Genomic DNA, 26,639 nt, shown 5'->3' with positions numbered 1-26,639 from the left:
CCTCATTAGCGCTACTGTGCCTGCAGGGTAAAGGTCGGCTACATCGTGGGGCCTACCCAAATCCTTCATCTCCAGCTCCTCTCCGGTTGCCATCTGCCTCTGATGCTTCTGAAGAGGTCCTGAGTGGCGAAGAGGCCATGGAGGCGGAGGTCTCTGAGCAGCAGAAAGTTGCCATGCAGGAAGAAGAGAGGGTTTTGACGGAACAGATTGAAAACCTTCAGAAAGAAAAGTAAGTGGATGAGTGGAACTGAGGAGCAAGGAGGGTGGTCAAGGTTGCCACGGTTCAAGAAATGAAAGCCTCACATAGGAGCTGGATTGCACATTCAGATTGGGAGCAGGTTTGTGATAACCAAATGCTTTCTAGAACCATCCCAGCTGTAAATATCTTACAATGTATCTTCAGTTAAAATTGTTCGGTTTTGTTTGCCCAAAAATGTTTGCTCCAGATAATGTTGTGTTTTCTAGTGACCTAAATACTCCAGTACTTCCAGACTCCCTGCTCACGCTGCTGGTTTCTCTTCTTCCCTTTAGTCCAATTGTTTTTTGTTTGTTTCCTCAGGGAAAACTTAACTGTTGAGATGCTGGTACTAGACCCAAGAGCCTCTGATGATGAAACTCTGGAATCTGAGGCCTCCATTGGCACTGCCCACAGCTCTGAAAACCTGAACGTTGGTTATGAAGGAGACACTTTGGACAGAGCAGGTGAATAAGGACTGTTCCTAGTTAATTCGTCCATATGCACAAGATGGGATTAACTATCTTTGGGTGTCTGTCTTTGCATATGCATTATAACTGATGTGTCTGCTTTACCATATGCAAAGTTTGAAATATAAATCAGTTTTTGTTGTTGTTTTTTAAATTTTTTATTAAAGATTTTCTTGTTTTACAGAAGTATGTGTAATGTCTCTCATATTTTTTCCATGTAACATTTTTACAAATCCGTTTCATTTGTTGAGACATTGGGGAGGGGGAAAGGGGGTGGAGGGAGGGAAGATGGGTGGGGGTGGGGTTGGGTGACGATGTTTCTGTTATGCTTAATGTATGTAGGGTTTGGTGTCAGCGCTCTTTGTTTTGTTCACTTGTGTTCCTTTGGTGGTAAGAGAGCTTGGGGTTGACCTAGGGTGTGGTTGTTTGTTTGTGATTGGATGTGGTGATCTTTGTTTTCGTGTGAGTGGGGTGGGTGGGTGTTTCGGATCAGGTTAGCCATATTGATTTGTATGCTGTTGGTGGATTATTGTCGTTGTCTTGTTGGGCTGTGTATGTGATAAAGGGAAGCCATACCGGGATAAAGGCATCTTCTTCTGTTTGTCCCCGTGTCAGTTTCAGTTTATTGGTTAATTTTTCTAGTAGGGCTGTTTCCCATACTATTTGGTACCATTGGTCCATGCTTACTCCTGACAGGTCTCTCCAGTGTCTGGTTATGGTGTTTCTGGCTGCTGAAAGTAGGTGGGTTATGAGTTCTTTGTGGTGTAAATGGGCATTGTTGTCTTGAAATATGTTTAGTAGGGCCAATTCTGGGGTGATGTCTAATACTTGCTTAGTTATTTTACCTATTTCTTGCATGGTTGTTTTCCAGAATAGTTGGATTTTGGGGCACTCCCACCACATGTGGAGGTATGTGCCTGTGGAGGTGCACCCTCTCCAGCATTTTGGTGAGGTTCCTGGGCGTATTAGCGCTAGTTTTCTTGGTGTTAGGTACCACCTCTAGGTGAGTTTCAAAGTGAGTTCTTTTCTTTTTGTTGATATGGATTTAAAGGGGGGTTTAGACCACATTCTGGTCCATTGAGTGGGGTTAATCTCATAGCCTATGTCATTCTCCGATTGTTTTTTGATTGCGTCTAGGGGGTTTGAGGGATTTTGGAGTAGTATTTTGTATATTGCGGATACCATCCCTTTACCGTTTCCCTTTGTTGTTAGGAGGTTTTCGAAGGTTGTCGGGGGCCTAGTTGCTGCTGATTTTACTGTTGGGTTGTTTAAGAGGGCATGTACTGTAGTTGGTGTTGTGTTAACCAGGGCATTTGGGTGTCTTCTAGTTTGTCTTGTATTTCTTGTGTTGACAAAGGTTTTATAAAAGTCTATTGGGCGATATAAGCCTTTGGTTCGCCAGGTTTTTAATCTGGAGGTTTTGTGCTGCATGGTGGAATAATAGGTGGTACGCCAGGGAGATTAGTGTGGATGGGGTTGGGGATAGTTTGCCTATTTCTGTTTTCCATGCTTTGAGCATGGTCTGTGTGTACCTATTAAGTGTTGTGGGAATTTTCTTTAGTTTGTTTGGGAGGAGTGAGTATGCTAGGTTATAGAGAATATCCTATATGTAGTCATATAGGTGTTTGTTAGGGGTATTTGGGGCCATATGGCGTTTAGCCGGTTGGTCCTGAGTCTCAGCTGGCGTGGATGGCCTAGTTCAGGGGTAGACCATCCTCCCTGTCATTTACGATAGGGGGTGGTCAGTGACACAGTGTTAAGCGTCTTTGTGACGCCAATGTTGGGTATAGGGTTCATAAGCAGTGTTGCCAGTGTTATTAGAAACATGTTATTAGCAGAATGTTGGGGTGGGGATGTGGGTGTTGGTACGCTCTGGTGCCACCATTGTGCTGATTGTGTCAGATTTTAGCCTGTTTGTGGGTTGTTGGGTGGTGGGGAATATGTTTTGAAGTCACCTGGACTGGCGTTGGGGTGGGGATCTGTTGGGTTGAAATAACGACAGACAGGTAGCGAGTGTCATCTGGGAGACATCTCCTCGAGCAAGTCCCAAGGAGCCTCTTTTATTGATTATTACAGCATTGCCACATATGTGCTTATTGCTGATTGGTTAACACAAGTACAAAGCAAAGGTTGCATTAATCACCAATAGATTAAAGACTGGGAAAGGGAGCACAGAACTAGACAGGCATGAAAACCTCCTAATTAAATTATAACCAATGATTAATATAGTAAGACTTAAAACAATTACTAATGATTGATATAGGAAACTTAAAAGAGCATAACAAGCACGTTCCGTAGATGTGATCAACTATGCATATAAGAACAGGTCAAAGGACAATGTTTTCCTGAACTCAATGTGAACTGAACATTCTAAAGTGGTGAGTGAATGTCTTAGTATTAGGATGGTTTGTGCAGCATTATGTACAGAAGCAAAGCTTAGGAGCAAGACTTCCCATCAGGCCACAGTCATGTGCAAGACTCATAGCATCCCATCATCTCCCCCTTTCTTTATTTATTTAATGGTGAGGGGGACAGAAATACATCGGGATACGTGGTTTGCCAACGCATACCCTAAATAATTCTGCCCACCGATGTTGTTAAGTGAGTTCAGGGTGAATGGGACAAAAATACTTCGGGATTCGTGGTTTGCCAGCGCATGCCCGAAATAATTCTGCCCACATCTCCCCTAATGTTTACTGTTGGTGCTGCCATTTCGCAAAGTAGGCAGCAATGATTTTATTGGGTGGCTGAGGAGGAGAAAAACACTGAGACCAAAGGCGTATGAGACCAGGGATGCATTGGATGAAGCAACATAGCAAAATTAATATACATACTATGACAATAGCATATTGGAAAAGATTGCGAAGCCAATTCAGATTTGGCAACCAGCCAGTGAGCCACTGGGTAAACGAATCCCAGAGGCCAGGAAGTCCAACGTCCTGTTTGATGTGATGTGTGAGATTTTGCAAATGAGAAATCTATTTTTGAATAGCCTTAGAATTGTCAGTAATATTAAAACAGCACATGTCATCCACTTGTTTGCATCCATAATGATGAAGCATCAGCAAATAATCAATTGCAGCGTGATTCTGTAAGAGTCCATGTTGGAGCTCACTCTGCTCTTTATTCAAAAGGTGAAGGGCTTGTGAGGTAAAGTTCAGAGCTTTTGCTGCAGAGCAAGCTAAAGAATTAATATTCCTGCTATTCCGTACAGCCAGTCCAGGGACTCCTAAGAGAGAGACAGCTAGAGAAATATATTCAGATCTGCTAGGGAGAGAAACAGAACCATCACAATCATTAGTCAATTCTATAGAGCGTTGATATCGAGAGCGAGATAAATGATGCTTCTTGGGTAAAATGATGGACAAACGGCTTAAGCAACAAGGTGTGTGTTTGCCGGAATATAATTGAATGTATAGCCTGGGCACGACCAGAACCAGCCTTCAGGCAGCTCTGTATATTTATATATATATGAAATATTTACATAATTAGAGCAATTAAAATTGTTATCCTTGCCCATTTTCACACAGTTGGTTTTAGTGCAATTGACCATACGGGCACAAGTGGCATTAGAGGAGGCCACGTATGGGGTTAACAAATCAATTGCCAGAGATGGGCGTCGACGCAGTTGGTTACCCCAGTGATGGTAACCGGAATAACCAAGGGTGCGAAGGGAATCATTTTGGGGAGGGATGAATAAAACCAGGTATCATTTTGCATATCAAAAGGGTCATGGCAAACAGGGATAAGGCAAGAGCCAAGGATTTCACCTATTGATACCTGTTGAGTTAGGCAAAAGGAAGAAACATTGAGGGTTTTTGCAAAAGATTCCCACACATTTATTGGTGTGGAATCACCGCTGTTAGGAGCGGAAGCAGAGAGGGGCAAAAACAAAACACTGAAAATGAGCACTATCATGGAATTTATATTAAGGCATGAAATGAGGCACAGAAGCAAATTATCAGGGGTTGCTTCCAGGTGCTGTTCCTTTCTAAACTGTTCAGCTTGAAGTGAGAGTGATTTTATTTGGCCCCACGTCACTGGTCCATTACGATTTCCCCGCTTGTGAGTCCTGGGGGGGCCGGGCGTCGCATTCTGAGCGATCTGCAGTTGACCGTCGAACTGTGGTATCGGATTCTGCAGGGCCTGTTGCCAAGCCATGATAGAGGCGGACGCAGCGTGTGGGAACCCAGCGAGCACCCTGTGGAGTAGAAACTGCAGCATAACCCTTTCCCCACGTAATCAGTTTCACTGGTTCACTCCATTCATTGGAGGGTAATATTTTATAACGGACCAGCGGGGCTGGAAGTATCTCTTTCTGCTGAAAATGCTTTTGGAGCCGAGTAAAGGATTCATGATCCTGTATGGAAACATTCAAATGATTAAGAGTAAAGAGAACACTAGCCAACCAGCCTTCCTTTTCTGAAAGTGAGGCTGGAACTCCGGCCTTTTTTTCCTGCCGGATTAAAGCAGTTTTCAAAGTGCGGTTAGCACATTCAACAATAGCTTGGCCTTGAGAATTATAAGGGATGCCAAATAAATGGTGAATATTCCAAGTTTCACAGAATTGAGCAAAGCTTTTTGCGCAATACGCTGGGGCATTGTCAGTTTTTAAAGAATGGGGCTTGCCCATGACTGACATGGTAGGAACGAGATGATTGCAAACGTGTTTAACTTGTTCTCCCCTTTGAGGGGTGGCCCAAATGAAACCAGAGAACGTATCAATGCAGACATGTATAAACTTCCAAGGTGAGAAAGGGGAAAAATGAGTCACATCCATTTGCCACAACTGGTTGGCCTCCAGCCCATGGGAATTAACACCAGGGCTGGGGTGGCCAATCTGATTAGAGCATTGAGGGCATTGTTGGATAATTGCACGAGCCGCTTCCAACGGAATTTGGAATTGGCGGCTAAGAGCTTTTGCATTTTGATGATGGAAAGCATGACTTTCAATGGGGGAGACAGGCAAAACCCTGAGTAAAGAGTCTGCTTTTGCATTACCATCAGCGAGAAAGCCTGGGAATGGTTGGTGAGAGCAAATGTGCACCACAAATAGTGGATGGGAGCGATTTGAGAGAAGCAATTGTAAGGACAGAAAAAGGCTCAATAGATTGTCATCCAATAAGGGACTTACATAGCTGCCCTGCAAACGAGTTATAACGTTTGCTACATAAAGACTGTCCACCACCAGATTAAGTGGCTGTGAAGAGAAATGATGCAGAGCTTTAACAGCAGCTGCCAACTCAGAACGCTGAGCTGATTTTTGTGGGAGAGTATAGAGACTGTCGCCTGCCAACCTAGCAGTTCGAAAGCACCCTTGGGTGCAAGTAGATAAATAGGGACCGCTTACTAGCGGGAAGGTAAACGGCGTTTCCGTGTGCGGCTCTGGCTCTGGCTAGAGCAGCGATGTCACGCTGGCCACGTGACCCGGAAGTGTCTCCGGACAGCGCTGGCCCCCGGCCTCTTGAGTGAGATGGTCGCACCAACCCCAGAGTCTGGCAAGACTGGCCCGTACGGGCAGGGGTACCTTTACCTTTACCTTTATAGAGACTGTGCCATTTCCCATTCTGTTGCCATGCAACTACCCCCCTGGAGGGGGCTCCGTCAGTAAAGACAGTAGGGGCATCCAAAGGGGCAGGAGACAATAGAGAAGAAAAAGACAAGGAAAATTGTTTGCCCATCTGCAGGCGAGGGTCGGTGGGAACATGACATCCCACCTGGCCAACAAAATCTGCTAAAGCGCACTGCAAATCCATGCTAGTGGAAAAAAACAGTTTTCCATTGTTCTAAGGGCATGGGCACAATAATTTGGCGGCAATCGATGCCAAAGAGGCTTTTGCATCGGCGGCAACCCTTGCTGATGAGCTGAGCAAGGAGATCCACTAAAGGAGTCACCGTGTTCTTTGGCATGTGATGTAAATACAGCCATTCAATTACGTGAACTTTTGATGGGCCTAGCTGAATAAGGGCCGCAAAAGGTTGAACAGAATCTGTCATTATGACTACATCTGGCAAAACATTAACAAGTGCTCGGTCAACCCAGTGGACACGCATAATTTCCTTTAACTGGGCAACAGTTTTCTGTTGAGAAGAGGTCAAAGTAATTTGCTCACCAGGAGATTGATGGCCTTTTAAGGCTGAAAAAAGCGGCTGTAAAACTTCAAGAGGGATTTTAAAATATGGTCTTATCCAATTAATGTTGCCCAGTAATTGTTGCAGTTCTACATATTTCATTGTTTTTGGAGCATGAAGCTCAGAGATTATGGGAATGGAATAGCTATCATTTTGTGTCCTAGATAATGAAAAGCAGAGGATTCCTGCACCTTTTCAGGAGCGATGTTCAAACCGTAAATTGACAAGCAGGCTACCATATCCTGTTTCCATTGAGGGGGGAGGGGGGGCGCGTCAGTAATATATCATCCATGTAATGATAAATTAGGATGTGTGGATACTGAAGGCGGAAAGGCTGGAGGGCTTGATTCACATAATGTTGGCACATGGTGGGGGAATTCAGCATTCCCTGCGGTAAAACTTTCCATTGATACCGTTCCGTAGGTTGGCTATTATTTAACACAGGAACAGTAAAAGCAAAGAATTTACGATCCTTTTCCTGTAAAGGAATGGAAAAAAGCAATCTTGCAAATCTATGATAGCCAATTGGTAGGAATGGGGAATACATTTGGATTAGGCAGACCACACTGCAAGGGCCCCATGGGTTCAATAATTTCATTAATTTTCCTTAAATCTTGGAGAAATCTCCATTTTCCACTTTTCTTTTTTATGACAAAGATAAGAGTATTATAGGGGCTAACAGAGGGCTCAATATGATCTGCCACTAGTTGCTCATTGACCAATTGTTTTAAAGCAAGTAGCTTTTCCCCCGTTATGGGCCATTGTTCTACCCATACAGGGGTAGCAGATTTCCAGGTAAGGGGGAGTGCAAGCTCACTCATTAAATTGAATGGTAGCTTGTAATTGTTGCAGCAGGTCTCTGCCCCACAGATTGAGGTGGATTTTCAGCACACAGGGCTGGATATATGCAATGGTTTCAGAGCTATCAGGCAGAGAAACAGGCAGCCACTGTACGCTTTTAGAAGAGGTTTGAGGTTCACCCACACCCCAAACTGCAGAGGCAGACTCAAGGGGCCACGTGGGGTCCCAGCAATTACTGGAAATGACAGAAATGTCTGCGCCTGTGTCAATCAAGCCTTCCAGAACTTTGCCATTGATTTTGTACTTACGAAGACGTTTCTGTTCACCGATCCTCTGGATTACCGCTAATAGCTGTGGAGAGAGAGGAGAGAGCTGGTGCAAATTACTATCCATAATAGAAGCAGTAGGATGAGAAGGGAGCACTACCAAATGTGCCCAAGACTCACCCTTTTTTAACTGCATGGGCATATGGCTCCAAAATTGAACCATGATAGTGCCCACATAGTCAGGATCTAGGACTCCTGGAATAACCTTGGCTGCAGAGAATTTGGGTAAAATTAAGCCTGCGACCTTAGGTGGTAGTGGTCCTGCCATTTGGGTGGGCATGAGCACAATTTCCCCAGGTAACGTCGGGGTCACCAGATGTTGGGTTGAAATAATGACAGACAGGTAGCGAGTGTCATCTGGGAGGCATCTCCTCGAGCAAGTCCCAAGGAGCCTCTTTTATTGATTATTACAGCATTGCCACATATGTGCTTATTGCTGATTGGTTGGATTTGGATTTGATATCCCGCTTTATCACTACCCGAAGGAGTCTCAAAGCAGCTCACATTCTCCTTTCCCTTCCTCCCCCACAACAAACACTCTGTGAGGTGAGTGAGGCTGAGAGACTTCAGAGAAGTGTGACTGGCCCAAGGTCACCCAGCAGCTACATGTGGAGGAGCAGAGACGCAAACCCGGTTCCCCAGATTATGAGGCCACTGCTCTTAACCACTACACCACCCTGGCTAACACAAGTACAAAGCAAAGGTTGCATTAATCACCAATAGATTAAAGACTGGGAAAGGGAGCGTAGAACTAGACAGGCATGAAAACCTCCTAATTAAATTATAACCAATGATTAATATAGTAAGACTTAAAACAATTACTAATGATTGATATAGGAAACTTAAAAGAGTTAAGTTTCTGTGGAGATCTGTGGAGATGCAGGGCTGGAGGGGGTGCTGATGGTGCTGGCTATATTTATGGCCTAGAGGGAGGGGGAAGGAAGGGGGAAATCACCAGTCCTTCAGTTTGAGATGTCTTCTGGGTGCTTCATTCAGCTGTGGTGGTTGTTGTAGGGTTGTCCATCTGTGATGTGTTGGTTTGGCTGATCCTGGTCTGTTGCCTTATGCTGTATGTTCGGCAGGATGCTTCTGTGCGTGGTGGTGGTTGGATGTGCTGGTTTGCATTGTTGTGTCGCTTCTGTTGCTTCTTTTTCCTCTTTACTGTTGTCCAATTGTTTGGTGTTGTTTCATCGTGGTGGTCATGACTGTCACTTGGTGGGTCTGTCGGTTGCCATTCCAGTGGAGGATCGAGTTCGAGGTTCTTCAGTAGTTGCAGGGCTTCAGGTATGTTGGTAGCCGTGTGTTGTGTTGGTTGTTACTATAAGGCAGAAGAGGAAGCCCCATCGGTACTTGATCCCTGCTTGTTGGAGGCGCTGGGTGCATGGGTGTAGGTTTTTCCTCCGATTTAGGGTGTCCTGAGATAAATCCTGTAAGGCCAATATGGGGTTGTCTCCATATCGAAGGATTGCTGTTGAGTTTCTGAGGTTGTTCCATACCTCTTCTTTCTTTTTGTAGCGTGTGAAGCATACAATGATGTCTCGTGGGGGGGCGTTGGGTTTCAGCATAGGTTTTAGGGCTCTGTGAGCCCTCTCCAGGTCGCCTACCTCGAGTGTCAGGTTTGGGATTGTATTTTTCAGCCAGCGTACAATTAGGTCTGCTGGGCTTTTCTCCTCCACTTTTTCAGGAAAGTTGCAGAAGCGGATGTTGCAGCGTCTACTACGGTCTTCTAAGTCTGCCAGTTTCATTTTCATGGCTGTGTTTTCCATATCTACTTTTTCCAGGTGGCTTTCCAGTTTAGCCACTTTATTATTGACACGTGTGTTTTCCTCTCGGTACTTCTCTATTATTCTTTCTTGTATTTGGTTCTTCTTTTCAAGAGTTTCCATTTTGGAGGTCATGTCACTGAATGCTTTGAGTAGTTCTTTAAAGACCAACTAAGTCAGTTCTTGGTAAGAGCTTTCGTGTGCATGCACACTTCTTCAGATACACAGGAATTTTTTTTTATTTTTATTATTATTATTTTTGACTATGGCAGACCAACACGGCTACCTATCTGTAACTTGAGTAGTTCTGTTAGTCTCATTTTCACTTCCTTCAGTTCTTGTTTTGTTGCTGGGTCGTTGTCATCTTGGGGGGGGTGTTGTGTTCTTGGTGCTGTTTGCCATCTCCCTGGTTGGTGTCATCCCAGTCTCGTTGGTGTTTTTGGCATCAAATTTGTTTGGCATCCTCTTGGAGCAGGGCGTGTTGTGGTTAGGGGTGTGGTGATTCCTAGGTGTTGCTGATCTGTTGAGCTGAACAGGCGTGGTTGACTGGTGGCTTTTACAGAGCATCTGGATTAGGCAGTCATCAGTGTCCCGTCTGGGCTGTGCTTTAAGGGCTTCTCTGGGGTTCCCTCAGTCGCCTCAGCAGTGTTCCCGGGGTGGGGTGGGGGCAGCCAAGCATACAGATGAGTAAGCCAACAGACAGACGGTTCACATAAAGGGGGTGGTAGGCAGGGGTATGAGAGACTGGTGGGGTGGGGTCAGAGTGAGAGTGTATGTTTGGGGGGGTTATTCGTGGGTGCACCTGTGTGTACACGTCTGTGCATGGATCCTCACGAAAGGGGTATTGGGGTCCAGTCGAGGGTGGAGGGAGGGGTTAGGGGTTCGTAGTAAAGAATTAGGAATTTAAGGATGTCAAGGATGTGTTCAGGAACAGAACCCAGCAAAGCAGTATAGAGGTTGAAGGTGAAAAAGGAGGGGAGGGATGGAAGTCAAGGAGGGGAGAGAGAAAAGGAGGGAAGGAGAGGAAGGAAAGAAAGAAGGAAAGAGAGAATGAAAGAGAGAGAGAGAAGGGGGAAGAGACAAGGAAAGATGAAAATGTTTGGTTGCAGTGGTGGTTCTAGTTATAGTATGAGGTAAGACCCGGTGGGGGGGGGGGATTGCTAATGAAAGTGTGTGGGGAGGTATGTGTATGTAGATTTTAGGGTTAGGAGGGTGAGACAGACTAGAGAAGCAGACTAAATCAAAGAGGGAAAGCGGGGGGGGGGGGGGTCTGAAGATGTGAAGATGTTGAAGTTGTGATGCCTGGCAGTAGTATTTGTATATCAGAGGTAAAAGTATTGTAGAAATGAAAATGTATAAAGAGCCCTTTTGAGAGGGGCAAATTTAATATAATAATGTGTATGTGTTCTTTTAAAAAGGAGGGGGCAAGGGGAGACAGAGAAGGAGAGGGGGAGGGGGGAGGAGGAAAGGAGAAGAAAGGAAAAGAAAAAGGGAGGGGGAAGGGCACCAGTGGCAGTAGCACTGATATGGGGGGGGGAGTATTTTTATTTTATTTAATTTTCAGAGGGGCTGGTAATATTGTAGTTGCAGGACAATGAGGGGGAAGGTAAGGCTCCCTCCTCAAAAACAGACAAACTAAGAAACTAAAGGGGGAGTAAGAGGAAAAGAGGAGTAATAGTAGTAATAATAATAATAATGATTTTTTTAAAAAAAGAAGTAATAATGATGATAAAAAATAGTAATTAAAAACAAAGTGTTTCCCCCTTTTTTCAAAAAATAGAAATGAGGGTAGAGACTGGGGTGAAAATAAAGTGAAATACAGAAAATAGGGAAAATATGTTAGTGAGGGGCAGCTTGTCTGGTAAAAATAAAGTAAAAAATACTGGGAGGGAAGGAAAGAGGACAACAGCAACAGCAAAAAGTCCCCTCCCTTTTGGGGGGATGGAAAATGTGTTTTTGGGTAATATATGGATGTATTTTTAAAATGGTGGTAATAATAATTTAGCGAAAGGGCTGAAGATTTAGGGAAGGGGGGAAGGGGGGTTGGTTTTTTTTAAAAAAGGGGGTTAAAAATGCATATGAAAAAGGGGGGAGTTTTGTGTATTAAAAAAAGTAGGAGATAGAGTTAATGAGAGTAATATAATATTAAAAAGTTGGTTGGTAATATGTTGTTTTTTTTAAAAAAATAGAAGAATAACGGGGGAGGTAAAAAACACACCAAAAGGAAGTAAAAAAAAAAGTAATAATAATAATTGAAAATTGAAAAAAGCAGGACAGGGGTTTGCACAGCCTTCCTTTTGCCTCTGTTGTATATAAAAATATGCCCTTTTCCCTTATGGGGTATCCAAGAGCCCATATAGAGTCCTTACATAGGTTCCCTATTGGTAGGAGAAGGTAACAGAGGCCAACCAGAGAATATTGAGAAGCAAAGCAGCTAGTAAGCTTGATCTTTATTGATCTGTTGCAACAGGGTGCTCCCCTCACACGCAGGAGAGGAGGAGGACCCACAAAAATGCTGTGCAAGGGCTTATAAAGACTTTTGAAATTCCCATCCTGTAGATCAAGACCACCCCAGAAACATTATACATACATCACAGAAGGGGTGTAACCTAAGACCACCCCTCAGATACATCACACCTTCACAAAAACAAGCTGTCTAAAACAGAACATTTGCATGTTGTTTTTCTCCTGTCACAGTTTATCTCCTGTCTGGCAAGTTACTTGATTGGATTGCCTTGGGAGCCTGGCCATTCTTTTGTAGTGGTAAAATACTTATTTCCTGGGCCAGGTCACAGGCTCACACCCTATTCATATCTTAAATGTGTCCTTAAGACAGGATTTGTGAGGAAAGAGACAATGGGGAGACTTTTCCATGCAGAGAAACATTTGCTCAGTTTAGGAATCAAAAATGGCTTCAGGTCAGTCTTCCTGTGCTGATCTATGTACATGTAGTTATGAACATTACCATATATCTAGGACCATAAAATTCCTATCACACTTCCTAGCCGAGGTTGGAGGAAGGGAGGCTCGGGTCAGGCTCAGCCACGTGTTTTTTCATGGAAGCAGCAGCCTTGCCGATAGCAGCAGCAGCAAGGTCGGGGCTCCGTGTTTTTTGGTTGTCCCCCCCCCCCCTCTCCTCTCTCCTATTTGCCGGCTTAGGTCTCAGGTCGCTTGGCTCAGCCTGGGGGGAGGAGTCGGCAGCTCCCTTAGTTGCTGTGCTGGGCTCACCCGGTTCCTTGTCGGTTCTGGCGGCAGCAGCAGCAGTCCCAGCGGTCCGGCGCCAGCCAGGTAACCTAATTGATTCTGGTTGGCTTCAGGAGCTGCTCGCTGCTGTGGCTTCCGCCATGATGCCTCGCTGGAAGTCCAATATAAATCAGTTTTGATGCTGCTTGGAGAAAATGGCATTCATTGCCTCCCGTGTGATGAATTCAAGAATCCCTCAGAAACCTGAGTATTGCAACTTTTATGTTAAAACAAAGTTCTAGACCTCATGGCTGCAGACAAAAGTATGGGTAGTCAGCTTCTGCAAAAGTTGACTGTATCGGAGAAAGAAATACCCCCTAGTCAATTCTGCATTCTAATAATGGTGATGATCCTAAAGGTCTTCCCAAAGTAATACAATGGAGAATAACCAACTCCAGTCTTTCCAAATACCTCTGTAGTTTGCACACAACCTGCTCTGTGCAGCTCTCCCAGAGGTGATTTATCCCATTGGGTTAAATAGCAGATGAGAACAGAATGCAAGCAAGAGAACTATTGATAGACTGGGTGCCCTTTGCCATGGTCCATGAGAGGCAAGAAGAACAGAAGGGATCACCAGTTGGAGAAATCAATGAGTAGGGAGCGCAATGTATTTATTACATGCACCAGACCCTGGGAACAGTTGGATTTGGAAGCAGGGAATATGTGCTCACCGCAAAAAAAGGAAGGCTTAGTCACAGTTCCCTTATGTAGCAGTTTGTTCCAAGTAGTATTTATTAAGGAATGCAAGAAAAAAATTCCCAAGATAGTTTTACAAACAGGTTGGGAATCCTACCAACATGTGCAGCTGTCTTTTTGTTTTGGGTGTGCCTTCCCATTGTAGTTTTCCCTGATTGGATTCTGTTTTCCATACAACTCAGTAAGATATGTGCATTTGGGGATAATGCCAACACTTCTTAACACTTCTCTTGTATCTCTTTTCTGCCAGATAGAAATTTAGCACTTGGCTTTGCCAGACCCATCAAGGCAGACACCATCACTACCAGGCCTCGAAGGCATCTGAAGAAGCAGCAGGAATCTGTGGAGTCGGTAGACTCCTCTGTGTCTGCTCCATCTCTGTCACCCTCCCCTTCCTCTTCCTCCTCCTGCTTACCTCATGTAACTAGGAAGCGATTCCAGATATACTCCAAATCGCCTTTCTACCGGGCAGCTCCCTCTGGGGATGCCTCAGCACTCGAACAAGCGCCAGGGCACCTCAGAGGTTTGGATGACAAGCCGCAGTTCACCACTAGAGGGACTTTCAACCCCGAGAAGGGCAAGCAGAAGCTGAAGAATGTGAAGAACTCCCCACCAAAAGCCAAAGACCTCCCAGAGGCAACTGCCGGGCCAGGCCAGAAGAGACAGCCGGATGCTGCCAATTACAACAATGCCCAGCAGCTGGTGCTACTTGGAAACAATGAATTTATGGTATGAGCCGCGCCAGCTGATCTCAGGAAAATGGTAACATCTCATCCGTGACATCTTGCTGCTTCTTCAACACCGTCTGCTGCCACCGGCGTTCTGGAACTCAGTGTGTTGGGACTCAGTGTGTTCCCTCAGTAAACCTGAAGGAAGGAAGGGCCGGTGAGCTGTATCTGCATAGTCTGTCAGTCCCCAGTTCTGTCTGTGATGGGCAAGGGAATGTGCAAGCAGACAAGAACACCAGAAGACAATTGGAGTTCAGGGACCTCTTCTTGATCCCAGCTATCAAAGCAGCCAAGTTTAGGGACTGGGTTTTTGCACTGGGATTCGTAAGCAAGGGCCCTCTTAGACAGACCCGCAGCATAAAGGAGACCAAGCTCTTGTTCGAAGCTATTCCTTATTTGCTTCATTGTGTTGTCAGATTTAAAAATGTTCATTTCCACCCAAGCACTTCTCAGACAACCGTCAGGTGCATACCTGTTGTGGAAAAAGAGAGCTTTTTGACTTTTTTAAAAAAGGTCAGAATAACAAATGCCAGTTTGATTCCAGGTAGGTAAATGCCAAATATTTGTGCCGAATGTTCAGTAGCCATAACCACAACAGGTGTTCTGTTTTCAGGGTACAGGATAGGCAGCATAAATATTAGGAGGTAGAACCCTTTGTTTTTCTGGCTATGCCCTGGACACACTCTGCTGCTAGATGAGCAAAAAGCTCCACAAACAGACTGACGGGCAGGAAAAAAGTCACTCCCACAATCACTTTACTCAAGCAAAATGCAGGTGGGTGGAGAAGCAGTAAGGAGGGCTGCTGTCACAATCAGTCTGTTTAAAATGTGATTTAACATCACTTTTTTGCTGAACATCAGTATTAAGCAAAGTCAAAACAAAATCAGAGACTACTTGAAGCTCTTTGATAGTATTATGGTTACTGAAGTTCAATGTAAATATGTTTTGTTTTTTAACTTTCCCCCCACAATGTGGGACTTAACTTTTTTCCCCTTTAATGTGGGACATTTATGCCAGGAAGGTAAATGGGTGGGTGGGGGGAGCTAGAATTAGATCTGAGGTCTTGACAGTGTGAAACAACAGAAGGTAGTCGTTTTTTGCATCCTTATGTCATGAGGTAATTCTCACCAGTACCTTGCATTTGGAGCTTTCAGGACTTTGTCTTTGTGATGAAATAGCTGTGAATGTGTGTGGGAAAATTTGCTCCAGTTCTTGACTTTAGCAGTAATGTATGTATCTTTTAAAGTGGACCTTTGGGGAGCCCCATTTTTTCAGAGCATCACTGAGGATAGCAGAAAATATTAAGATGGCTAAGGTTTGCCCAGCTGCTTTGTACCATCCATGCAAATATAGCTGTAATTTTAAAAAAAACACCTTTTAATATAAAAAACTACCAACAGGGGCAGTGTACTGTGATTGTATACATGAGAGCAGGAAATCTGATAACCTTTAGTTACCAGCTTTTGTTAGTGATTGTATGCAGGTCCTACGCCTCATTTCCAGTCTGAGTGGTCTGACTGGTTAAGAATCAGTGATGAGTTGGTGGTTTAAAACCAAACATGCGAGCAGCCCCATACAAATTCAGGCTGGGGCCTCCAATTACAAAAAAGGGGGGCAATTGAAAATTGCAGCTCCATTTGTGTGGGACTCGTGGCACAAACCAGCTGGACAAATTTCATCCCACTCGATATCTACTGCCACTTTACTCTTTTGCACTTGCCCTGTTAGTCAGACTTTGTCTGGCTGCTGACACAGGAATCCTCATCTGTGCTCCTCCTGCTTCAAATTACCCTTTAAGAAAGAGAGGAAAAGGAATAAAGCAATGTAGGACACCCACAGCCAGAAAGGGTTACCCTACTCTCTGCACCCACCTCCCTAAATGCTAGTTTGTTGCAGACTAATAGGCTGCACTCCTCTCCTCCCCCCCCAAAAAAAAATCCTGCTCTTGGTCCCGAACTGCATGATAGTCATTGCATTTCCCACACACACATTAGATGCTTGTTTCTGTTTGAGCCACACTCAGCAAGTGCACAAAGATCCTTTGGAAACTTGTCTTCTGTCCCTCATTTTGACTAGTTGCTCTGCTGGGAAGTGCTAGGCTCTGCATACACTCCAGGGTACTAATTTCCATTTTTTCCAGTGCAAAGCCTTCCTTTCAGCACTGGCCTTGTTGGGGGAGGAGGAGATAAAATTTCATAATTCAGATGGGTCCAAGCCAGAGTTTTGGTTGTTGCACTGTTTGTTTGTTTGTTTTTTGATACTGGCAACAGGAAGAAAAAAAGTATTTCCATTCATTTCCACATCCATGTTTTTGCCTGATACCTGTCTTCCAAGATAGCAGTCTACTCTCCCCACCTGCACTCCCTGACCCTGTGCAATCTGTAAGTACAGGGTCTTGGATTTTTCTCACCCCACTCATGGTATTAAGTGAATGTACTCACCACTAGAAAGGACGTTGGCTGCATATAGTTATTTTTAATGGATTTTTTAAAAGTAATTTATAAGTATACTGAGTGTAAATTTTAAAAGACTTATGTATTGTAAAAGGATATATTGTCCTGTGTCATACTCTATAAATCTTACATGTTTAAAGAAGAATTCTATAAAGGAAAATGCTTTATTTTGCTCACTGAACCAGCTGGCTTGCAGTTACGCAGTCAGCTGGCACATTGTAATTTCATGTCTGGAGGTTTCTTTAGTTTTTTAAATTAATGTTATTTTTGTTTCTCTTTCCTGGAACAAGGCCGTCATATTCAAAGTGCAATTTGTGTAATATTTTGTAAATATGATACTATATGGCTGTACAAAAACAACTTTATGAACAAATAACTTCTAGCTTATTAAAGAAGAAAACAATGGAAAATAAAGTGAAAGTCGCATATTTTTTCCGCACATGCTGATGATCATAATCAACCATCTAGACAAAGGCTTTTGTGTCTTCGGGAGACAGGGGAATATTGAGAGCATGGAACCTAAGTTAGAAGCAGGGAAGTGTTAACAAGGCCATATCAATTATGTGGTTCTGGGACTATGCCACTTCAGACTGCAAGGGCACATTTTAATCACTAGGGGCAGAAGAGCGCACTGGGTGGGTGGGTGGGGGTGTTAAGGAAATCTTGTCATATGGGAAGAGAGGTCAGGGATCCCCTTCCCTAATGTGCTACTTTTCTACATACAGGGAGGTTGCTGGGTATTTTAATACAGAAAACTATTCAAACGTGATTCCTCATTAGGATCACTAGATGGTCTGCAATGATACTTTACCATGAGAAGTCTGCTGTGTAGTTTTTGCTGATTGTATCGATTGGCTTTGTGTATGGGGCTAGGATATTTATACTTGCCACCCTAGCAAATGCCTTCACCAAAAGTGGTGAAGATTCTTTCCCTGCCTCTCACTCAGGGTCTTACACCAGCCAGACATCACCTTCGAGTGCGGTGCCCTCTTTAACCCAGAGCAGAGGACACCAAAGAACAAAACAAAACATAAAAAAGCAAAGCAGATAAAAGAAGAAAAAGAAGAAAGGAAGATAAAGATAATTTTAAAGTAAAATGAAAAAGAGAGACGATCTCCACATGTTTCAAATGGCAACAAATCCAGGGGAAAGGTGGGGGGGAAGGTAAGGAGCTTGGTTCCCCATTGCAGGACGCCCATATTTACTTGACACACACACCCTCTCTGTGAAAGAGCAGTTCTCCATGGACTCACTTCCATCTGTTGACAGAACTGGAATAACAAAATGTATGTGTGTGTGTACACACACAAAACGTGCGTGGATACCCCATAAGGGAAAAGGGCATATTTTTATCTACAACAACACTCTCTCTCACACACACAGAATGGGCTGTATCCCGTATTGTCCACCGGCCCAGGGACAGACAGGCGAGTTTTAATATTGCACAACAGAAGAATCCAACACAACATGTTCGAAGAAACTGGTGCAACAGATTGCACAATCTATTGTGTGACAAAGTTACTAGCCACCTGCTTATGCATTATTTTATACAACAGTCGACTGATGTGAAATACACACAAACAAAATTTATTTCCCACCATTCATCACAAGTCCCAAGTGAGGCTACAACAGGTAAAGCAGTTACAAGTTTTTTTAAAAAGTAAAACTAAAGCAAAACTCAGCATTGCACCTTGTACTTCCTCATGTATACACCTTTGTAATTTCCCCTTGTTAGTGTATATGAATAACTTAGAAATGAATGAGGATACAGCTATTCAGAATTTACCGTAAGTAGGGAATAAGCTTGGCTATTTTTGTAAGTATGTGGAATATAGTAAGTTGGAATCTGCCTTATACCAGAACAGGCTGTTGATATAGCACTGACTAATAAGACATTCTCCAGAATCTCATGATAAGGGTCTCTTTTCCCATCACCACCTACCTGATAGTTTTAACTGCAGATGCCAGAGGTTAAACCTGTGTGCCAAACAGTGATTTTTATCACCAAACACTGGTTCTTCTCCAAAGGAAATAATAGTTTTATGTATAAGTGGTTGAACTCTGATGAAGAATTCTTGAAAACAAGTTATCTACTTTTTCATTAAATTTCTGGAGCATACTTTTAGAGTCATTATTTTTCAAATTAACTTTGAAATGTAGAACTTAACTGACTGAAGTCCTTTATAGTCATTCATAGTCGATCCGATAAAGCAGGTGTGTGGAATCTTTGACTCTCCAGATGTTGCTCCCATCACCATTGGCCATGCTGATTGGGGATAACTTTAGTTGCAATTCAGCATCATCAGGAGGGTCAAAGGTTCCCCACACCTGCAATAAAGTATGATGAGCTTGTCTACCAAAGCTAATTCACAATAAGAATGTGTTAATGTTTAAGGGGCCAGGAGGTGCTTGCTGGGTTTTGTTTCAGCTTACAAATGTTTACGCTGATCCAGCATCTTCTTTGCTCATGGTAAAGGTGTTGCATCAGGCACAGCTAAGTACCCAAAACCCTTTGGCCCCTGTCTAGCAAGAAGGGGGGAAACAAGCAATTTTCCTGTTCTGCCTTCTACACATCGAAGCCCCAATGAACCCCTTTTTGCATGAGGGCAATGTCATGACTCTTGTGACTTGACAGACCAGATCCCTTGGGAAGTTATGGTTGCTAGGTTTGGAACAAGCCAGGATCCTAAAACTGTTAGCAGACTGACTGAAATAAAGCAAATGGAATCAAGAGAAAATAAACTGGTACAGTAAGTGCACAACTTGCAGGATGTTACATTCCGAAAATCACACCCAAAGCCAAAATTATGTATAGTCAAAGCATATTGGGTTCAATGGGGGGTTGAATTGTGCAAATATTTTTTCCCAGACACCCACCTCCTTTCCACTCCCCTTTTAATTTATTTATTTTTAAAAACAACAACAACTAGTAAATTACAGGCTTACTCTACTATTTTACTGTAGGTAAACGGGACAAAAGCAGTGTATAATATTATATATACATTATATAATATTTGGAGAAAGAGAGTTCAGGCCTGGTCCAGAGCAACTATACAAGAGAAAAACTCATTTACAACCACACATCCTATCACTTCCGGGTCGGCGCCATCGCCGAATGGCGGGCTCCCTCCGAGCTCCGGAGGGAGCCGGCTTGGCAGGGGCTGGGTCCTACCGCACCGGCAATGCGGGGACCCTCAAAAACCACGGCCAGATTGAGGCCGTGGACATGGAGACTCGGCTGGCACCGTTAGCGCTCTCCCGACTCGTGAAGGAGCCTTTTTAAAGGCTACGGATCGGGTGCCGGGGAGAAGCGTGGTGCTTTGAGTTCTCTGCTATCCCTGCCGAGCGCAGCCGCATGCCATCCGGCGGAGAGCGCTGACTTCTTCTATTGAAAATTCGGCTCTAAAGAAGAATCCGTGAGTAATTGGAATATGGACTAAAAAAAGGGGATAAATTTTTAAAATTCGGAGCGAACGGGGGAGGTGGAAAAAAGGAAGTCAGCCCACCCCTAAATTGTAGAAGAGCCAAAACAAAGGACTGGACAACTAAGATCGAGTGTAACCTTATCTTGCCGAATCAGCAACTTCGCGAGGGAAAATTATAAGATTGAGCTGGAGGAGAAAAGTGGAATTGTTTTTTAAAAAAAAAGCAACCCCCCCCGGAATCCCTGGAGCGATTCGGGAAACTGCCTGGAGAAAAGTGATGGAGGTTTTGACAGCTGTCAAAGAGCTGTCAAAAAGGAAGATTAAAATAGAGACTTTGCTATGAGGACTTTGCCGGTTATATTTGTTATAAATTGAATACAAACTGTTTTAAATATTGGTCAACAAGCTACTTGGTCTGGTGGATGTGATTCTGGAAGGGAACTTTGTTATTGCAATCCACCTAGAGGAGCCGAGGGATATTGCATGTGTTTTTCCACAGGAAATCTGAACAGTTGAATGGAACTTTTAATCTCCTGGGAAACTGCAGGAATGGAACATTATTTTGTCTACAGAGGTCTACACACTACAGGAAACAATGGAACTATTTGTTGGAAAATGAAAGGAACATGATGCAATGCTTTGCTCCATGAATAACAAACCTCTGCAGAGGCACTAGAAACTTTTGGAAAAAGAACATTTCTGTGGGAGAACAGAGAAATAAAAAGGAGGAGAATGATTGACAAGAACAAGAAAATAACAAGAACTGGACAGAACTGGGGGAACATTTGGGATATTCAGGTTTGACAAGCTTATGGATACAAAATTGGAGTTTTTACTCCTGGATATAAAAACCTGGATAGAAGAAATGGGCCCTTATTTGATAGACTCCTTCTACGATTGGACATCCGTAATTAAAGACTGGCAAAGAACTGGAGGGACATAGTGTAATGTGGGACCTCCAGGATGATATTAGAAGTGGAGGGATAGGTGAAACGCAAAGGGGAAAAAGGGGAGGGAAAATTGGAATCCAAAGGCTGTAAAATTATTATTTATATTTATCTTATTTTCATCTGTATTATGTTTGAAAGGGGGAAACTCGTGGAAGGGTATAGATCGATCTTAGGGGATGAGAATTTGGATAAATTGGGTTATTGATGAAGAGTGTAATTTGGGGATAAGAACTTGTTGAATTTAATTGCTTATTTGGAAGATTTGGAACACAAGAGGGGGTAGGGAGGGGAAGTCCTAGTTATTGGCAAAAAGTTTATAGATTGGATCTAATTTGTTTTGATTTGTTTTAATTTGGAAAACCTTAATAAAAATTATTATAAAAAAAAAAAATACAACCACACATCCTATCAGAGCTCTAGGTTGAAGAATCAAAGCATTATGAGTGGTTGCTAGGCAACACAACTGCTCTCTTGTTTGAAAGTTTAAGCACCAATAGGATGATTCCTGGTGTTATACTTCAGTCAAAAAGTGACTTCAATAAGTAGCTGGCTTTTCTGAACTGGGTAACTATAGTTCCTTGTTTCAAATGCAGTGGGAAACTGTAGTTGATTGAAGACTTTTTGGCTTTTCACAAGTGATCACACTTGGACTACTGTGTACAGTTCTGGTTACCACAGTTCAAAGATGATATTTTAGAACTGGAAAAGGTGTAGAAAAACTCAAAAGATTGTGGGCAATTTCTCTATATGGAAAGGTTATCATATTTGGGGATCTTTATTTTCTTTTTAAAATGTGAGTGAGAAAAGTATGATAGTGGTATGCAAAATTATGTGTGGAGGAAGAAGATAGTGATGTATTTTCCCCTTGTAATACTAGAAGCCAGGGTCATCCAGTGAGAAATCTGGGAGATACAGGAAAAAATACTACTTCGCACAAAAATCTATTGAATTTGCCAGCACATGACGTGGTGACGGCCACCAGCTTAGCTGACTTTAAAAGGGAATCAGACAAATTAATGGAGGATAAGATTTGCAGTGACTACTCATCATGAGGGGCACGGGGAACAACAACAGGAGAGGGCTTTTGCTCTCACATCCTACTTCTGGTCTTCCCAGAGGCATCTCGTTGGCCACAGTGGCAAACAGGATGTTGGGCCAGATAGATCTTTGGTCTGCTCCAGCAGGTCTTTTCTCAGGCACACGTACAAGTCTTGTTCCTGTATCATCTTACTAAACCAAGTTAAGTTCATGGGACAAGGCAGTGCATATAGCAACTCTGGGAGGACAGACAGGCTAGCTATGTCTTGTTGCTGATTCATACATGTATCTATTCAAGAGCTATGCACAGTGAACTTCTGCCTGCAGGTCTCACCTGGCCTGAGTCCACTACAGTCATACCTCAAGTTACATATGCTTCAGGTTGCATTTTTTCGGGTTACGGACCGCCGAAACCCGGAAGTACCGGAATGGGTTACTTCTGGGTTTTGGCAGTCACGCATGCATAGAAAGACTAAATCGCACTCTCTGCATGCGCAGAAGCGCCGAATCGCAACCCGCGCATTCGCAGACGCGCTGCTGTGGGTTGCCAATGTGCATCCTGCATGGATCATGTTCGCAACCCAAGCATCGATTGTATTAAGTCCATCCAGTGGTGGAGGAAGCCACTCAGGAGCCTGGGGCAGTGCGCCTAGGGGTGGGCCGAGCTACCCACAGGGGCGGGGTGCACCGTGGGGCCTCCGGAGTCTGCCTGCCTCCTCCCGCTCATGCCCTACAGCTGGGGTTGAGGCAGCGGGCAGACCGCTTGGGCAGTGCAGGGCCCAATCACACCCAAGCCACCGCGTCTCTCCCAGGAAAGACGTGTGGCTCGGGCGCGCTGCAGGCCCCATGATGAGTGACACCCAGCATTTTGTCACCCCCCTCAGTGGTGACACCCAGGGTGATCCACACCCACCACACACCCCTTCCTCCACCTCTGAGTCCACCATTGCAAGATGATTGTATATCATTGCAATATCCAGTGACCCTACTGGTTCTGAAGTATTTATTGCGCTTGAATTTTTTGCAGCTATTACGGTACTTCTCTTCAAATGAAGGCCAAACAATACTTCACAAAACAATGTCCCAAGGAGAGATTGGAAAACTGGCAGCTGCACAGAAGACTGCAGCTGCAGATGGAAGGTATAAAATGTCTAGCCAAAAGAAAGGGGGAGATCCTGAGTTAATTGCTTCTAATTTTCTTCTCCCTTCATATCTGCATTTTATTTCCTGTATGTGTGGACAAATTTCAAAAAGCCATTCCGTTCATCTCTCCTCTGAGGAGAAACTGTATGAGTGACTATTTCAGACATTCCACACAAGTAAAGAAAGAAGGGAAAGATTGCAAGCCATTAACACTCTTACTTGCAATGTCTGAAGCTGCTCTCAGCTAAAGCAAAAGTTAATTGACTGCCAAATCTATTCTTATAGCCTCCAGCACCTTTGGAAGAATGGGAACCATGCACAGATTTCTCACCAATGGGAGAAGTGGGAATAACATTAATACAAGTTCATGGCGAAAACTTTCTTGTGGCAAGTTGCACAATCTCCTTTAGTTGCTGTATATAAGACAAGGCAGTAGTTTAATTAATACGTATTAACTGTACAGATTATATACAAAGTGTATAAATGCTGTTCTGTGCTTAATACTATGCAAGTGCTTCAGTGCACTTAGACACTATGACATTTCTCTAAGTGAAGAAAGGGAAACAGAGGCTTGAAGAAGAAAAACCTCGCCAGAGTTCCGAATTAAATCTCTTTTTTCCTCCTCGCAACTCTCCGCTTCCCCCTTCACTCCTCAGCTCAGCCCGGCTCACTGCCTTCTCCGGGTGACCCACGCGTGCCTAACCTGACAGGAAGAGAGACATATCTAAGAAGGGCACTAGCCGTGCACACCAGAGGGGACCCCGCAACTTGCCCCCTGTGGCATAGCAACGCTCGCACACCCGGTGGGCGGGTTTGTGCGATTGGCATGATCGCCATCGTGAAAATCCAACCACTGATCACCAAATATGCCCAGCTGCCGGGTGTATTTGCGCAATTGGCGGTCAGATTTTCGCGATTGGTGGGCGGCGCTGGCACACCCAACGGGCAGTGCTCACCTCCCCTGGCTGGTCAGCCAGGGGTGCGAGCACTGCCCACTGGGGGTGCCAGCGCCACCCCCCAATCGTGAAAATCTAATCGCCGATCACATAAAACTACCCGCTGGTGGGTGCGAATGCCACCTGCCAGGGGGTGCCAAGCTGATTGCCAGGTGTATTTGTGCAATCAGTGGGCGGATTTTCACGACAACTATCATGCCAAACGTAAAAAAACAGCCCACCGGGGGTGCGAGCGCTGCCACGCCGATCTGCCTGAGCGGATTTTGTCACCCCCCCAGGCATGACACCTGGGATGGACCGCACCCCCCTTGCAACACCCCTGTCCAGTACAAAGACCTATATGTCCTGTTTGAATAGATTCTAGAGAAAACAATGAGGCTTGAACAGAGAGACTGGCATGAATCCCCTGTCCGGGTGTGGGTCAATACCTTCAAGGTGTTTTGGATGAATATATGACAGAATATATGCCTTCGAATTGTACTGCCTTAAAGGTAAACTGGTCTGGCACATCCTACCAAATTATTACTCTTATATCCCACTGGAATAAGGATCACATTCTTTTTCTGTACCTTAAGAGCCTCCCTCTTGTGACCTTACTGCCTCTTTAAGCTTTGTTTTGTAGAAAGGGCATTTGTTGCTGAGGTCCTGGCACTAACCACTTTCCTTGCAGTTTGTAATATGTCTCATAGTCTCCCTAATTAGTAGGTTACCGTAAATAACAAATGCAATTTGAAAAGGTTAGCTTGCAGTAATCAACACAAAATTAAGATAATGAAGCATCAGTAACTAACTTAGGTCCATTCATTTCAGTAGGTCTACTTTGAATAGGACTTAGTTGCAGGGCCAGTCCAACCACAGGGCAAGGTGAGGCAACCATCTCAGGGGGCAGGATCCACAGGAGCAGCAGATCCCAATGCTGCTGCTTCTTCGGCAATCACCTGTAGCCGAGTAAGATTGTCTTCCATGAACACGGTTTTAACAGTGAGTCTGTAAGTGACTGTGGAGGCCAGTTCTGGATCCACACGTCATTCCACAGTGGGGACATTGGTTTCCAGGCAGGAGTTGATCTTGGTGAGGGTTTGCCAAGCATGCCTTCCTCTTAGCACTTTTCTCCCTTGCATCCTGAATTCAAGTCTCTTCAAAGCCCACGACACCTTTGGTAAAGGCTGGTTTCCAGTTGGAGCTCTCGCAGGAAAGTGTTTCCCAATTGTTGGTGTTTATACTACATTTTTTAAGAATTGTCTTGAGACAGTATTTAAACCTATTTTGTTCACCACCAGCATTACGCTTTCCATTTTTAAGTTCAGAATAGAGTAGTTGCTTTGGAAGACGATAATCAGGCATCCGCACAACATGATCAGTCCAACGAAGTTGATGTTGAAGAATAATTGCTTCAACACTGGTGATCTTTGCTTCTTCCAGTATACTGGTATTAGTTCGCCTTTCTTCCCAAGTGATGTGTCAATTTTTTCGGAGAACCCATTGATTGAATCTTTCAAGGAGTTGGAGATGGCATTTATAAGTGGTCCATGTTTCACAAGCATACAGTAAGGTTGGTAGTACAATAGCTTTGTAAACAAGCATTTTGATTTCCCTGTGAATGTCCCGGTCCTCAAACACTCTGCACTTCAATCGGGAGAAAGCCGCACTCACAGAGCTCAGGTGATGCTGGATTTCGGCATCAGTGTCGGCCCTTGTGGAAAGATAACTGCCGGGTAGGAGAAGTGATCAACATTTTCCAACATTACACCATTGAGTTGGATTTGTGGTGCTGCAGAGGGGTTATTTTGTACTTGTTAGTGCAGCACTTTGGATGTTGAACGATAGGCCAAGATTTTCGTAAGCTTCTGCGAAGATATTTACGATGGTTTAGAGGTCATCCTCTGAGCATGCACACACTATGTTGTCATCAGCATACTGAAGCTCTATGACGGAAGTTACGACAGCCTTACTCTTTGCAGATATTTATTCAGGGCCGGCCAATCCATGAGTAAGGTGAGATGACCACCTCAGGTGTCAGGATTTATTTTCTGATGTTAGCTGCCCTGAACCCGGTTCTGGCCAGGGAGGGTGGGATATATATATAAAAAAAATATTATTATTATTATTATCCTTGTGGTGGCAGACTGCATGCTCAGAGACTTGTGCATGTATACTGTAGCCATGCAGTGTGGCAAGAAAGCTGTCTTGGATATCATGTTCTGTGTGTCGTTGACTTGCTTAAAATCACACTGATTATGATCTTCCAATGAGCACTACAATCCAAGCACACACAGCAGC

At 44.1% G+C, this 26,639-nt stretch overlaps 1 protein-coding gene across 19 annotated transcripts in view; it reads left to right on the top strand.

Annotated features, from left to right (window-relative positions):
- MYO9A (myosin IXA) overlaps nucleotides 1–26,639 on the top strand; it is a 177,933-nt gene that overhangs the window by 134,001 nt on the left and 17,293 nt on the right. For 13 of the 19 annotated variants that reach the window (XM_083712364.1, XM_083712363.1, XM_083712350.1 and 10 more), the window contains 3 exons: nucleotides 27–229; nucleotides 560–702; nucleotides 13,917–17,261. The exons of 4 other annotated variants lie outside the window; for them this stretch is intronic. In XM_083712364.1, the coding sequence (XP_083568490.1) occupies nucleotides 27–229; nucleotides 560–702; nucleotides 13,917–14,401 (831 nt within the window). In that variant the 3' untranslated portion in view covers nucleotides 14,402–17,261. Of the gene's footprint in view, nucleotides 1–26; nucleotides 230–559; nucleotides 703–13,916; nucleotides 17,262–26,639 lie in introns of those variants that run through there. 2 more of the 19 variants (XM_083712352.1, XM_083712351.1) reach the window with 2 other exon arrangements.

Source organism: Podarcis gaigeae (assembly GCF_964106915.1).
Source record: "Podarcis gaigeae genome assembly, chromosome: 14".
NCBI lineage: Eukaryota > Metazoa > Chordata > Lepidosauria > Squamata > Lacertidae > Podarcis > Podarcis gaigeae.
Note: the sequence above shows the minus strand (reverse complement) of the source record. Positions and strands in the feature narration are given on the sequence as shown.